The 16,773-nt window shown below is 35.1% G+C and overlaps 1 protein-coding gene across 21 annotated transcripts in view; it reads left to right on the top strand.

Moving 5' to 3' along the window:
* VTI1A (vesicle transport through interaction with t-SNAREs 1A) overlaps positions 1-16,773 on the top strand; it is a 351,923-nt gene that overhangs the window by 69,771 nt on the left and 265,379 nt on the right. For 18 of the 21 annotated variants that reach the window (XR_006603228.1, XR_006603225.1, XR_006603231.1 and 15 more), the window contains exons 4-5: positions 8,830-8,907; positions 15,310-15,330. The exons of 1 other annotated variant lie outside the window; for it this stretch is intronic. Coding sequence is in view for 3 of the 20 variants with exons in the window: in XM_045068908.1 (XP_044924843.1) it covers positions 8,830-8,907; positions 15,310-15,330 (99 nt within the window). In the remaining 17 variants the exon portion in view is untranslated. The remainder of the gene's footprint in view (positions 1-8,829; positions 8,908-15,309; positions 15,331-16,773) is intronic. 2 more of the 21 variants (XR_006603230.1, XR_006603233.1) reach the window with 1 other exon arrangement.

Genomic DNA, 16,773 nt, shown 5'->3' with positions numbered 1-16,773 from the left:
AAAACTTCCAAAAGTTTACTTAGAAAACATGGCCCAATGATTTTGTTAACTAGGGAGATACTGGTGATCCTAAGGAGTCCTGTGGCATGACAGGAAAGCATCAAGTTTGTTTTAAGTTAAGAAGTGGCAGGGGCATGAGTAAGTGAGGTTAATGTTCCTGGGATACCCATTCAAGAAGCTTGGCCAGGAAGAGAAGGATAAAGAGGGGTTGGGGATTGGCTGGGCAGTATAGCACAGGCTGAAGTATATGAAGCTGGAATAGTTGAGAATGTTTATGTCCTTCAAGGAAAGAACCAGTAGAAAGTGATACACTGATGATATAAAAGAAACAACATTTAACTGATGAAGCAAAGCCCCCGAGTAGGCAGGATTTTATTGTCTTCAGCCAAAGATAGAGAGTCTTATAGGAAGAACATATTTGTGAATCAGGTATGAATATTCATAGTTATTATATGTTATAGTTTGGGGTCACCCAGATGGGGAAGTAATCTTCAGAATGTTTCCATAGAGCATTCGGGCTCAAAGAACTTAGTTTTACTGCCTAAGCATCACAGTTTTATTGGCTATATTCATAAACTATTAAAAGGCATCTCTATAACCTCACTATAACACAGCACATACTATAATAAAGAATCTGTCACAATGTGCGTTCAAAAGCTAGTATTGGGGGGAAAATACTGTAAACATTGTTTGCCCATTAGATGGCTGGTTCCAATCTGAAATTGTAGAGTAAATATATAGGGAGTCACCAGATCCCATGGGCAAGAAGGCAGTTCTTTTTTTTTTTTTTTTTTTTTAAAGATTTTATTTATTTATTTGTCATAGAGAGAGAAGCGAGAGCAAGCACAGGCAGACAGAGTGGCAGGCAGAGGCAGAGGGAGAAGGAGAAGCAGGCTCCCTGCTGAGCAAGGAGCCCGATGTGGGACTCGATCCCAGGACGCTGGGATCATGACCTGAGCCGAAGGCAGCCGCTTAACCAACTGAGCCACCCAGGCATCCCAAGAAGGCAGTTCTTAACCCATCTTAATAACCAGTGCGGCTTCTCTCCCGCCATGTGGGTAGATTATTGGTGCTTTATGGCAGAGCCTTTGAAGATTAATCTTGAAACATATCTAAGTTACACCCATAAGTGTGGTTGTGACTCACCCTCAGATCAGACGTTTTATTCTATGATATAAAACATTCTGCCTTAAGCATTCATCACCCTTGAACTTCCAATTTTATTATTGTCAAGATTCCAGATGTTGACAACAATGTATAAGTAAAGGCTTGTTTCTTGTTTGTTTATTTTGGAAGAGAGTGACAAGAAACAAAATCTGTAGACTATTCAAATTGATAGTTGATGATAAATTCCTAGAACCAGGTGAATGGTGCAGCTAAGCCTGCCCTGGGGACGGAGTAGTAGAATGGCCCCAGCCTGCCATGGTGGTTTGGTAAAATGAAAGGTGGCGTGTTTAAGTAAATAGAGCACTGATGTTGGGAAACGGATTCCATCCTTCTTCTGCCTAGTCTTTCCCAAGTGTGTGGCGTTGGGGAGATCACTCATCTGGCTTAGAACTCTTCATCTCTAAATATGAAAGGCTGGTCTAGACATTGCCTTATGTCCGTTCTGTTCTTTCTGAGATAGCTCGGTGTCAGTTACAGAATCATTGAGATCATTTGCTCTTGGATATCTAGATTACATGAAATTATGGCTATGGACAGATTTTCCATGAATGAGTGCTTTTCCTTCCTGATGCTAGGCAGATTACATGAGGATACCTACATACAACTTAATTATGTAATTCGTGTACTCTATTTCAGTAGTTCTTTTAAAAATACAAATAAAGCATCTGTTATATAGCATTCATCTATCAGAGTATCATTTTTACAGTGGGAGTACATAGGGTATCTATATGTTATTATTGTCAAACAAAACTATAAACATTTTGACATTTTGATTATTTCAAGTATAATCTATAGAGTTATTTTATTTTATATTCAGAAAGATTTCAAAGAATTAGATTTCGTCGACTGAAAACTTAACACTGTTCCAGATGTTGACAGCAACATCTGGGCATTCTATTATGAGCTGATTTTCTGAATGAAGTAACTTAATTATTGATTGACAAGCTAACATGATTTAAGACACAGCCATACTGTGTTCAAAAGCAATGTGAAAGTCATAAACTACAAGTACCTGCAAGCAAGTGAGGCCACAATACTAACTCACACTGCATTTTGAAACACCAATGCTAAACTTAAATTTTAGGCTGAAGTTTAGAATTGCTGGAAGAGGAAATGAAGAAGTACAGTTAACATGATTTCTGGGCTCTCTGTTTTGCAAATGGTTAAATGATGTAGCAGCAATGTGGTCAGAGTTCCTAGTATAAATAAAGGTCTATTCTAGCATTGTGAAGCTCAAATAGACTTCTTATTCCATATGGATTGCATATGGGTTTGCATGAGCCTGTGTGTGTGTGTGTGTGTAACCTCATTATATGCATATAAATAGTCACATGTGATAGTATAGATAAAATTTTAAAAATAGAAGTGTGGTATAATCTATCTCATTGTTTGCAGCCAAAACATAAATATCTACTTCAAACACGTAAAATGTTTTGAAAGTATAAGCAGAATAAATGAAAGTGATTATGATAGAAAGACATTATTTTCTTTCAAAAAAATTTAAATATCTTTTCCTGGTATTACATACTAAGAACAATGGATTCTTTTCAGTGTTCTCATGTTAACCTGCTTTTCCAACTGTTGGTAGCCTAGCAGCAGGGCGTCCTAGTATTTCTCTCTGGTGGCTTGTATATGGCCCATTGGCCATGAGTTTATGATAGATAGAAAGTGTGCTTTCCCTTTATGAATGTTACAATATTGGTGACATGTGGCATGTGCACTTTCCAAGGAATGAGGTTGACCTTTAACTCTAAACAGTCCCTTGAGCAGGAGCAAGCCATGTTTAGTGGAATGATTACTTAGAAGAAACAGACTGGAACCTACTTTCTCTGATAACATTAAAGAAATGCAGTAAAGTTTTTCCTACTGAAAGTCATCCAAAAATGGTAGCATCGCAGAATAAGAAATTGGGCAAAACAATGTAGTAGACATATTATTTACTGAGTTAAATAATATGAACTTTTTAAGATTGCTTTTGGTATATATTGGTACATCATTTTCTAGAAGATACACTAATTTATACTCTTAGCCATATATGTGTACAGGTTTTATTGCATCCTTTCCAATATTACCAAGTTATTTAGCTGAATGTCTTTTGCAAGGTTATCACATCCAAAGTATTATGTATGATAGGTTTCCATTTGTTTATAATATTTAAATTCATACAACAGCCCCAAGAAATAAATATTGTTGCTATTTTATATATTGAAGAAAGTGATACTCAGAAAACTTAATTTGACCAAGATCACATACTGAAATGTTATCTCTGTTCTTTTTGCTCAGTGCCCTGCACTTTTTTTATCCTAACTACTTTCCAAGGATTTAACATTTACCCAACACTATACGTTGCCTTTACCTAAATCATGTAGCATGGTGTGTTTTAATCTTAATTTTCTTTTTTTCTTGCTAGAAATTAATGTGGTACAGAGAACACAGTGATGAACAAAATTTCATAACTTCCTTTTTATTTTTTTCCTCCAAAATGTAAGTTTCCTGTCCTGGATTGATGAGCTTTTTAAAGTCCTGGGTCAGGGGTGGAGTGTGTTTGAAAAGCTGAAATTGGTCATGGGGAAATAGAAGCGAGTTTAAAAATGGAATGCTTTGTGCCAAAGATAGATGCATTTTAGAAAATGCCATCTGGGCACTATAGAGGTATGATATTATTTAATTCAAACCAGCTAGAATTCAGTGAGAAATGAATGCCAGCAATTATATGACTAGCTAATAAATATAATTTCATGGTATTCTGTAAGATATCCCTAAGTGTTAAATTCTTTGGCTATAAAAACATAACAATTTCTAATCACCTGGTAACTTTGGGCATTATTTAATATATGGAGATTGAAAGACGTGGTAGAAGCAATGGAAAAGTCTGGCCAGACTGGGTAATTTGTTTTAGACCTATGGAGAAATCTATTAACCATTTCTTCTATAGACCAATTTGATTAGGAAGTAGGACAAGCAGTTCTTTCATTACTTACCAAAACCATGTTGCACTTTGTATCAATTATTTGGCTGTCTGCAGCACATAGATTAGAATAAAGGGCTTTCTTAGTGTTTGTGAATGTTGTGGATTGCTGATTAGTAATTAAAGTACTGAATGAAGAAAATTAGGCCAAAATTGAATGGAAATGAGAAAGTCTTAATTCTGTGATACAGATGTTAGAAACAGATTGTCTTGAGCAGCCCATTCAACATAGTGACATTCTACATAGCCATGGAGTGTTTGCCTCCCATGTAAAGCTCAAGTCAAATGCCTTAGAGATGGTTTCCTCTCCGTTGCCTTGTGATGTAGCTGTATGGGTATTAATTTAGTGAAATATCCTGTCTGCCAGGTGTGGGAACTAGCTGATTTTATTGTAATACCAGATCATTACTTAATTCATATGCAACAGAGTGCAGCACATGGAAAGCATTATAAATCTATTTACAATGTGGCTGGTCTGATGATAACATTGTATTAAATTCCCAGGTGAGGCAATTTAAGCAATTGCTTTGCCATGTGCACGCTGTGGAAATTAAATTCTCATATATGCTTTAGTAATAAACCAACTGCATTGTTATGCTTATGCGAGTGGTGGGTTGTAGAATCCTCATTCTGGCTATGTGTACCCTGTTTCACATGTAGAATGGTATAGAAGGCTGCACCACAGATCACGGTTCTTAATTAGTTTCAGCAAGTTAATTCATTTTGTTTGTAGTCTAGCAGTGCCTCTCCAGAAACATATTCAGTTCAGTTGGGAAATATTAAGGCTTGGGTCAAGTAGACAGATTGTTTCAAGCCAAATTTCCAGACAGAACTGGGCAAGTGTATCTGTTTGAACTTGACTTTAAGAAAATCAGCCAATCGGTGTGCAAAATGAGCCAATCAGTATCTGTATAATAGTGAAAACTGCTTGGAATCCGAAATCCTCACTTTCTCAATGAAGGACTCACTTTTGTCATCAGTTTAAAACAGCCATCGAAACTTTGTGTGTCTAACTTTTTAGGGATAACAGTCACTTGTTAATTTGCCATACTCTTTCTATAGTTCATATATGGTCTACAGATTTTTCTGCCCAACTGTGTCTAGTCCACCTAAGTTTAGTATAAGTTAGAGGGAATAAGCTTTACACAAACACACAACTGAAAGTGAGAAATGCTCTTGTGTGTTAACTGTGTGTGTGTGTGTGTGTGTGTGTGTGTGTCTGGGCAAATATTGTCAGTTGAAGCTTTCCACCCTTATGGTACAGACCTGAAATTGCAATAGATTACAAACTGCATAGAGCTTCTGTCTTCTCCAGAAGCCACATAGAAAGCACCAGTAGACAGTGGTAACTGACAACTAAGACTAAAAATGTTGACAATTTCTTGATTTGCCTGGTTAGCTTATGTATAGAAGTCATTAACTATTTATAAAATGCATTATGAATCGGGTTCCTTCAAACTGTAGCTGAGTGTGTGACATTTCCAGCTCAAATTCTCATGCTTGCATTTGGCTAAAGTACAGATTTTATACAGTTGATAATAAAGTAAAAATATTTTAGTTTATCAAGATATAGTCGATGTTTCAGCTTCATTAACTTTGAGTCATCTGAATTAAAATATACAGAGCACTTAGTAATGGAGAGTGAGGCTATTAAAAATTCCACAAAAGGTAAAATTATTTATTGATGTTTTAGAGGGAAATTATCAATAAAATAAGCAGTTTGTCATTGAAAGGAATTTGCCTCTTTTGGTATTCAGTCAGTTTGGTGATGATCCTACAGGCTAAATTATAGCTGATTACAATCAGCTTACTTAAAATTTCAAACCACAAAAAAATTAGGAGAAAATACCAATGTCAGGCATTTAAATATATCTCTTAATAAAACAAAGTCTCGATTTTTTTAAAATTGTAAAATGATACTCCAGTGTAAAGAGTTCAATTTTCTGCATCATTTGTATCATTTTCAAGAGGAACTATCTCTGATATTTGAAATGAGGGGTTTTTTTTTTATTCTTTAAGACAGGTTTAATCAGAGAACATTTTATAAACTCAACATATCATTTGCTTAATTACATCCAGAAAGCCATCCAAGTGACCAGTTTTTACCATCCCAATAGTAAAGACTGACATTTATAGGGAGGACCCTTCAACTGTGGATAAATCCTTAGTTCTCTTCTGTTGCTAAGCATGTATACTCTTAATTGCTGGTTTTCAAAAGCAATGGATTCTCACCAAAACAAGATTAGATATTTAGGGATACATGATTGTAATTTTCTTCTTCTTTTGAAGTTTAGTAAATCAAAATAAGAATATAATGTAATTGAACAATCTATGCCAATTTGTTGATATTTTGGTGAAAGGGGGGAAAACAAAAACAATCTCCATATGATATTCTTGCATACTGTGGAATGTTTTAGTCCCCCATAGTGATGAAATGAATAATTAAAAAGGCAGCTCTGATACCGCAGCCTGTTTAAAGGTTCTCATTTCCTTTAATGCTGTAAAATACTTTGGCTTAGCTAGTTTGAAACTACTGTAGTGGGGATCTCCAAATGGGTAAAAGAAAGGTTTGGCTTGATCTAAATAGTGGTGTAAGGCCGTGAGGTATACTGACCTCGCAGTATAGTAATTCTGTATGAAGTCTATAGGAATAATTAATAGTAGCTTCAGCAAATACAATACGGGAAGCAGGCTTAATACGTGCTGTCTGTGGTGGTAAGAAGTCTGGCTTGTTCACAACTGGATGAGTTGGTTCACTCCTGATTTGTTAAGACATCTGATACAGATGTCATTAATGACCTGAGGCTAATGACTTAACTTTGCAACTTTGTCTTCTGCAACATTGTTGGTTTTATTTATCTATTTATAGACTTACTGCCTTTGCTAAGGTACAGGAGATACACTTGCAGTAGAGAAGGGGGCTTGGGATAGAGACTCAGGGCAGAGAAGGGATGCCATCATGTTTCTGCTGAAACATCCTGCAGTTTTTGTATCTTTTTCCTGAGTGTATTCAGAGGGTAGTAAAATGGGGAGGAAATTTTGTGTGGTAGAATGAGTACAGGTTCTGATTTCATTTTAACCAAAGTGGTCTTTAGAAATCCCATGAGAATGATTTGTTTTTCTGGAATAAATAAATAAATAAATAAATAAGATAAAGGGATGTCTAGTTTCGTTTATTTCTATTTACACTCCCGTCAGCCTTTTCAACTAGGTTCTGCCAGAGAGTTGAGCCCTAGTGCCCTTAGGCTTCTATTCGATGTAATGAACTAAACTCTATCTTATGTACCATCCTTGATAGATTAAGAAAATGGTCATTAAAATAATTTTCCATTTTGTGGTTCAGATAAGGAACCCCAATTGAGAAAGGCTGCAACTTTAACATGATTCAAAATCTATTGGGTTTTCTTGTTAAAGGTCCTTTTAAATTCTAATATGATTTCACATTTAACATATCATGATATGTATGTTGCAAAGCAGTATAACTCACTAGTATAAAAATCTGATTAAAAATCTTGTTGACTTCTGCTCAGGGATTATGAATAGTCCTTTTTAAACTATAATAATTTTTCGGATCATAGTTGAATAAGTACGAAATTTTAAAGCCTAAACTGTAGCCTGCAAATGAGAGAAGATTACTATTTCCCAGCTGCCGTTTTTAAATTGATTCTTTTTTGCTTAGTTCAAAAGCCGAAAAGGCAGCAAAATAACCTGTAAATCTGCATTTGGATCTGAAAGTGTGATGCTGAAGGAGGATCTGAGGATGGCACTCCAGCTTCCCAACTAATTTTCAGAGCCTTTTAGCTTTTCCAGATGTGTGTACATTTAGATAATTCATAAATTGGGTATAGACACATGTCCCTCTGATTTTACAGGTCAAGGTTGATTTCTTATAAAACAAAATTTCATTGAGTGAAATGTGGACTCATAGCCCACTTGTCTTTATTTACCAAGACTGAGAACGGTTGACTCAGTCCATTTGCCTTTACTTATTGGGATTGGGAAATTTAATTTGTTCACACACACACATGCATACACACACACACACACACACACACACACACACATTACTTTTCCTTGGGCCATTATTTGAGGAGGGCTCGGGGTCATTTAAGTTATTGTTTGGAAATGGGATGGACTTTTAAGCTCTATCTCTTTCTGGCTAGTAACATCACAACAATTCAGGAAATACAGATGAACTATTGTCGAGGTATTCCAGTGTACAGTTGGAGTTATAATAGTATCCTTGAATTAGAGATTTATTTAAAAGACCTACAGTATAAAGTTCACTTCCTGCCACAGTTTTAAAGACCCCCATATACACTTGTTTTAATTACAGTCTGGTGAGTTTTGCCGATAGATGGCTTATATCGCTGTATTTCCATCAGTGTAGTAGGCTTATTTGAATGACTGCGTATGGATTAACATCCCAGTTTTGATCCACTTGTGAATATTAATGGAGTACTTACACAATGTAAAATTTTTCTTTCATTACTGGCATGTGGAAAACTTCTAATTTACATTAAACTTCTCAAGTTCAAGAACTTTACACAACTTTGGTTTGCAGATCTTAGCAAATAGGTTTCCATTAGGGGGCTCTCGAGGTTTGAGATGATCAGCCTTGATACCAGTAATGCTCCGAAGCCTTTACTTTCTAACGTTCATCTCGCTCTCTCCCTTTTTGTTTTGTTTTATAGAAAAGGTCACGGATTGCCTACAGTGACGAAGTACGGAATGAGCTCCTAGGGGATGATGGGAATTCCTCAGAGAACCAGGTAGAATGCTAATCAGGAAGGCCCGGTGGGTGGCTGGAGGGTGAAGGAGGTCACCGGCACACTGGGCTCTCAAGCTGCTCCTTAACAGTATTAGCCGCAACTCATGTGGAAGCGATACTGTTTAATGCAAAGCTGGAGTCTTAATCAACTTCAAAATGTTTCTTGGAGATCTTACATTTAACCCTTTACCTTGTGATCACTGTCTGCTATCTTTTAAAAAAATCTTTTCTTCTCTTTTCTTTATTATTTAGTACTTAAGGAATAACTTGAAACACACTGTTTGCAGACAAAGCCAAGGTCTTCACCTCAAACACATGTAAAAGGAATAAAAAAGTACATAATGCAGCTTTGATAATAATGCAGTATAATTAAATCAACACTTGCAGCAAAACAAATGAAAGTAAGCTTTCAAAATTCAACAGGGCAGCTCAGTCTCCTATTGTGGAGCTTCTTAAAATACATTCACCAAAATGCAAATTGTGAGCACCGATGTGGAACTTAGATACTCAGATAGAGGTCCTGCCTCTGTCAAATAATAATAATAATAATAGGAAAAGTCTTTCTCCAGTTTAAGATCTGCAGAGGCAAAAAATAAGATACAATTTCTTCTTAAAATGGCCTTACAACTTGGCTGTCAGTTCTCATTGGATCACACAGCACTGTCATGAGTCTAATTAATGTCCCACTTCTTTATCCAAATTAATACTGCGGACTTCATGAATTCTTATAGATAATGTATATAACTTAAAAAAAATGTTTTGAGAACCTCAGCATAGAGAGGACTTTTAAAGTGTCTTAAACAACCCTAGTGACTTACTCTCTTTGACACTTTTAGAGAAAATAAATGATGGGAACTTCAGAAGCCAGACCTGAATGTGTTTATTAATATTCCTTTGGCAAGTATTGTAAAGGGGTCTACTCTGCCTAAATAAAAATGAACATAAATCATTCATTGAGCAAACCAAAATTTTAATAAGATAGTAAAACATAATATATTAATACACATTATAAAACGTGCATAATTGTATTTACCTTTTCAAATAGATTATACCTCTACATATGCTGGAACTATATTACTATCTACTCTAATGTTAATATTGTAAATGGAATGTTGCTTATGTGATTAAGGCCCCCGTTCATCCACCCAAAAAAAAGGAAGGGGGAGCAGAATCACTGAGCTGACTGTATTTGTCTTTGGAAAGATCTCACCTCATCCACTATTTGGATGTTATCAGCTGGAGTTTAGACATGTAAACATGTTAGGATTTGACCTGGGATTTCAGCTTCCCTGATTGAAATGTGAGAACGGCTAAGAGAAAAAAATTAAGGAGCACATCAAACAGAAAAGGGTGGTGGGATGAAGGGTTTTACTCATAATAGATTAAATAACATGAGGATGAGAGAAAAAAATATTGTTTCCTATTTTAAGTGAGATTTAGATTGTTCATATCTCCTGAATGAATCATAATTTTATTTCATATCTTTACTGCAAAAAAAAAGCTTTTTTAAAAAGAGCATTCTCTTTTTTGCAAAAAAAGTGAATGCATAGTTCCCATGTCAATTCTCTAGAAAGCTATAGATCTTTCCTTCATTTGAAACTACTGCTTAATATAGAGGAAACAGAAAGGAAGGGGTGTTCCTGTCTAACTCAGACTCCTTTATTCTAATAGATGTTGTAGTACTCTGACAGGGATCCCTTTTTTTTTTTTTTTTAAAGCATGTTCACTTCTCTTAATGGACATTTTATGTGCCTAAAACATTTGCCTCGTGTACATATAAGTATGACTTTTTTTATGCCTAAAGAAAAATATTCCGCAGAAATAGAGTTCGTATTTTCTGAATTTTTCAAATTATATTCCTGTCACTTTAAAGTGATTATGCTGAGATTTCCTCTGGACTTGTATAAATCAAACTTACAAATTCTGAATGTGCTTGGAGAACCTGAAGTTTAGTTGTAAGAAGCTGTCACTTCAATAAATAGAATAAGATAAATTATAGTCATGAGACAGTGTAACTGTTAGATTACTAGTTATGTGAACTTTTCAGTCCAAAATTTGAATTAGGTTTGAAAGTTCAAAGAGGCAACGTTTAACTTCTTGGCTATTTTGTTGCCAACTATAACAAAATTTCTATTCCATAATGAAACGATTAAATTTTGTTTTGGGTCTTTTTATCATAATATAGGAATTTAAATCCCTCAAACTAAAACACATCCCTTAGTCAGGAATGGTCACTTGAGAATAACTCTATTCTGCATCAGTATTCATTCAGACTATGAAATCAAAACAGAAGCTCTCTCTTTAAAGGAAGAAAAGATTTTAAGTTGGCTCTTTATATTAATTTTTATAGCTCAGGGGCTGAGAAGATAGGGTTCTTTTTCTGGGTAGGATTACCTATAATTTATATAAGAAAATATTTCCTGCCCACAACTAAGTTTATCTTCAAGTTAATTGTTGATAAATTGACTTTCAGAACTTTGTAGCCATGTAATATTTAAGATAAATTTTTAATATACAGACAAAACTTAGAGATAAAATGAAATAAAAATGTATGTTTCATTGAAATTGGGATATATCCCAATTTTTAAAAATTATAGATAGAAAAAGAAAAAAAAGAATTACAGCAGTGGTTGAAAATAGGTAAAATAACTACTGACTCATTATTTTCGATGCAACATACACATTCTCCCTATAGTGGCTTCTTTGTAGAGATTCAGACAAATGTGAATGCCATAGATACTATTTCTCAATCTGGCCATTTATAATGCATTTTTTTAGGCATCTAAAACCTGTTAGACACATAATCTGCCAATTAACTGTAAAGTATATTAATTTACTCTTATATAAACATTTCTGACATGATTAGAAATGTCAAGATTTCAGCAATTATGAATTTTTCAAGTACATCTTTAATGTCCCCCATACAGTACACAATTTCATTTAATTCCAAATTAATTGCTTTGTATAAATTCACTTCTGATTCATATCCATTTCACGCACTCAAATATGGCTCATCCCTCATTTACAAAGAAAGGACAAAATTACCTACTTCGTACATTCGAGTATTGTTGGGTCATCAGCTTCCCAAGGACTATTGTCTTAGGCCTTATCATCCTGTTATTTTAAAGTACCAAGTTTTCCATTACATATGGCAAGATTTTAATTCTTTAAGAGAGCTGAGGTTTTGAAATGTAGTAGTTCTGTACTTAGAGTGGAAACTTTAATATTTGTTGCCTTAATTTAGTGTCAAGAAAACCATTCTCAGGAAAGGAAAAAAAAAAGAAAACCGTGTAGAGGTAAGTCCCCTAATCCCCTTCATAGTGAAGTATGATGACGAGGCACATAAAATGTTCCAGACTCTACTTTTGAGCCCCAGTGGTCTCTCAGTTTCCATATGCAAAATTATATTGATTGGTGAATAAATGTGAGTAAACGAAATTTTAGCAAATCCTAAGTAGAAGGTTCAAATACATGTCTAAGGAGTAGGATATTCCTAAACGTGCCGAAATTTTTGTGGCTAAGCAATATTTAGCAGATATGATTGCTTAATTTTTTTTAACGTGACGTTCTCTTAAGTTCCGATTTGAGCTTGCTGTGCATAAAGTGTGTCAAACTTCAGCTACAGACCAGGGGGTGAAGTCGGTCAATTTAATTCCCCAAGATCTAAAGAAGGTCAGTATCATTTCATATAGCCCTGGCAGAGCAGATCATTACCAGGCACAAATCTGTTCGTTACGTGCTGAGGGTTTATAGCAAAATAAATAGACTGTCATCCTAAGTTCAGAAAATTGTGTGTTCGACCCACGATAATGTGTAAAGGGCGTTTAATAGAGTTCAGCATTTATTCGTTATCTGTATGCGGACAGAGACGGCAGTGGCGTTATCAGCTTTAAAAAAAAAAATCGGTGGTTCTGGGGGTCACGTGCCGCACCGCACACACACAGGCGCGCGCGCAGGAACCCTCACGGGCGCCGCAGCGCAGTTTTGATTCTAGCCACAGCAGAAGGCTTAACCACAAGAGATTCCACTGGTTCAAACCAGCGTAAACCAGATTTTTTCAGCCCACAAAGGAACAGATTACCTCTTGTATCAAATTCTGCATTGGGGAAAAAAAAAATCTTTGTTTCAAAAAAAGATGTTGATTATCATAACTCAACATGGTGGCGTGGCACATTTTCAAGTCGCCTGCGATGGAGCTAGTAACTCAATAAAATACGAAATCACGACTTTCCGTCTAGTCTAAAGCATTGTTAATTTTCAAAAATAGACCATCTTTTGTTTACTTGAATGAAAACTCTGAGCCTAACGGGGTTGGGGGGGTGTGAAGATTAAAACCCCTCCCATTACCTAGCTTAGCTACAAATCCCGCGTAGGGTTTGGATGCAGCCATGCGGCACAAACGAGATAGAACGTTTTTTGTTTGGAACCTATTGAAAAAACAAATGGGTAGCATTTTTAAACACTCATTGATTATGGCAGGGTAGCATGCCCCAAATGGTCTCCATTGCTGAGGAGTAGTTTTAAACTTTGGCCCTTTAAGTATCATAGTCAACTGAAGAATGGTGCCCCCAGAAAGAAAAGATAGCTGTGCGATCAATTTCCCAGATCGCCTCTTTCTGAGAATTAATGTTTGCCTTTTTCTCCCGTGATGTTCGGACAGCGAAGAGAAAGATCCTGGGTGTGATAAGCCAGGTGTTCCAGTTTAAAATTTTACTTCTTGGGAAGAATGGTAACCTTTCACGTGAAACGGGATGAAACTCACAGGCACTGGGGTGTTGCTGAGAGGATATAATTAAAATAATTTCGACTTCCTATGTATTTTGAAAGGGCGAAATTAGAAGTTTCGTTTTCACTAAATGCATTGTGAGACATTATGGAATAGATTCTGTACCCTTTCTATAGACGATCCACAACAATTTTGAGTTCTCATTCTTTTGTACTTGAAATACTTTTCATGTAACAAATAAAATAACAGTAAGCTGGAATGCATACTGCCTTCCCTGAACCGGAGACAAAACCAGCATTAAGCACTGAGAAAGCCGGGCTATAATAAACATGATACTTTAGGAGAGACTCGTAGTGAGCAATTCATGGCACGTTTTCTCCCAAAGCAATAGTTGAATTTATTGGCTTGTATATGTCAAGTGTTGTAACAGATGTTACAGATATTTGGATGTTTAAAAATTATCAGTTGTAGCCCCGAATTGCTGAGGATGCAAATTTCAGACCTCGAACGTGGTTTATAGTCTTTCCCAACATAGGTTTCAGTTTCTATTCATTGCAGAAACTATGGCAGTCATCTCAACTACACAATGATATTTGATTTAGAATACTGTGAAACATAGACACAAACCCAGTGTGTGTGTGTGTGTGTGTGTGCGCGCACACACACACACACACACACACACACACACAGAATGAGCCAGATATATGGTTCTATCCATTTTCTAGTTTCTGAAGAGTTAAATAACTTGTTTTATCTGTTATATTTAAGGCAAATAAACACATGTTCTACAGAGGAGAATTAAAACATTATCACAGGGAATTTATCAAAAAGAGAAGAGTGTTTTTTTGGAGTGTTCAGTGAGAACAGACCACACTACAAATGAAATAAGAGAGCTCCTAGCTCATGACTTTGAGATGGCCCGGTTTACAAAATGAAGAAAATTAGAAAATGAAGAAACTTCAAAAATTAAAAACAAAAAAAAAACCCATCATGTGATTGCAGGAGCCTCTTAAGCAAAAAAAATCCTAGAAATTAACTGATACACACAGTATTTCTAAGGACAGTGAAATATTTTGATACTATGTCCTAAATATAATCTCTCCTGGCATGCCTTTTTAAAATAATGCTACCTCCAAATATAATCCTATTACTAGAGTGGGCCCATGTATGATATTAATTAACAATTATTTTTTAAAATATTTATTGGGACAAAAGCATGAGCTATTAATCATTTTCATTTGCAGGTAAAATCTGAAATCAGTTGTCAAGATTCAAAATAGAGAAACATCCTGAAAACTTGTATATACAAAACCTCTTCAGTGGTACATTCTTAGAAGAGAGGAACAGTAAACTTGTTTTCTTTCTTTATAATATAGACTTCTATGAAGCCGTTCCCCTTTATTTCATGATGGTGTCTTAGATGTACTTTAAAAGAGAATTTCACACTATTCTCTTTGTTTAATGTGACAGTGTGAGAAAGTGATCTTTATTCGTTCAAAAAACTCTGCATGTAGTCTATGTTTAGGTTCTTTTAATGTGTTTGTCTGTGATTTTTAAATGCTAAACATGTAAACAGATAAATTGTCAATGTTAATTCTGTATCCTGTCACACAACTGATCTTTCTTTCCTGCCATTTCTTTCCTTTTTATCTTTTTTTTTGTGCATTCATGTTGCAGTTGATAAAATTACGTGAAGAGGTGAGTATTTCCTAGCTTGCTTTTTTTTTTTTTAATTCTGCTTTTTCCTATAAAATTGAGTTTCTAAATCTGAAGTAAGATCTTTGGGTTCATTTTTTTTCCAGGAAAATTTACACATACCAAAAGTATTGATTATATGGCTAGAAATGTTCTCAGCTAACTATCTTTAAAAAAAAAAAAACAAACCCTAATCATGCTTATCACAGTGATCATTGTTGTTTGGCATCTGGATAAAATTCATATTTTAAAGGCCAAAAAAGGGGAAAAAAAAGGAAGGGATATCTTTAAACTTCATTCAAGTGTTATATGGACTAATCTCAGATTTGTTTTATTTGTATTGGTTTTTCAAAGAAGTCAGTGTGATTAAAAATGGTTTTTTTCTGACATTCCAATTTACTGAAAATTCTTTTTAAATAGACTCTTTCCCCTCACCCAAAATTCTTAAGTTCAACACAAGATAGCATGTTTTTAGGGAAACACACATTTGTTATAAATACTCTACTAGTTGGTGTACACAGATACTTAAGAATAGCCAAAGCTCTCCTCATTGTTAAAACACTTTTCTTTTTGTAGGAAATAGCACCCAAGTGAGTTCTCATTTTTCTGAGTTGCTGGCCTGTTTTGTAATGCAGCTCCAGACTTTTCTGTGACCCAGCAAATATTTACAGCAATGTTTATCATTGCATCCCTGTACCAGCGAGGGATGCTGAATGATTCTGGTCTTGTTTTTGTTTTGTTTAATTAAGCCACACTTAACAAATATGTTTTGGTGTTCTTTTTCAGAGAAAAAACAGGTATATGTTTTACTTAGGGAAGTTGAGTTTTGTTATTTTTATGTTAGAGCATAAAAGAACAGCCCATGTCGCAACTTGAAAGCTCTCTAATTGCTTATAAAGAGTACCATGAATTATTTTTGAGTTTAGATTAATTGCATTGATTTTTTTCCTAGAATTTTTTTATTGGTATGTCATCTTTCTATTGGTGATGTGAATGCTATATGAGAGGCTTGTAGACAGTGGTTTTCACCAACTCTTTTGATTTAAGATGATCTAGTGACATCCTCTTATAGTAAAAGTAGTAATGATCTATAACATAAAGGGTGAACATATAGGAAACCCTTACCCTCCAACCTTCTCCTGTTTTTTTATGGAAGCAGATATATATGCTAAATGAGTATATCAATTGCAGTTTTGATATATGAAATTATTCCTGAGATGAGTGATACTCAACATTATTTTCCTGCAAGACAGATATCTGCTTCTGTGTATTTACATAGGCTCATGCTTAGGTGAAGAATCTGAATTTTCACATCTTAATGGAAAAAACAATAGACTGGAAAACCTGTATGTGAAGAAACTACACAAAGCTCTTCTTAATTTAGTGAATATAATTTTAAAAAATATAGGCCTTATTACAGTCAGCATTTTTGACAGATTTATTTTG

Source organism: Mustela putorius, unplaced genomic scaffold, assembly GCF_011764305.1.
Source record: "Mustela putorius furo isolate JIRA1106 unplaced genomic scaffold, ASM1176430v1.1 tig00003909_pilon_pilon_pilon, whole genome shotgun sequence".
NCBI lineage: Eukaryota > Metazoa > Chordata > Mammalia > Carnivora > Mustelidae > Mustela > Mustela putorius.
This window is presented reverse-complemented; position numbering and strand designations above follow the sequence as displayed.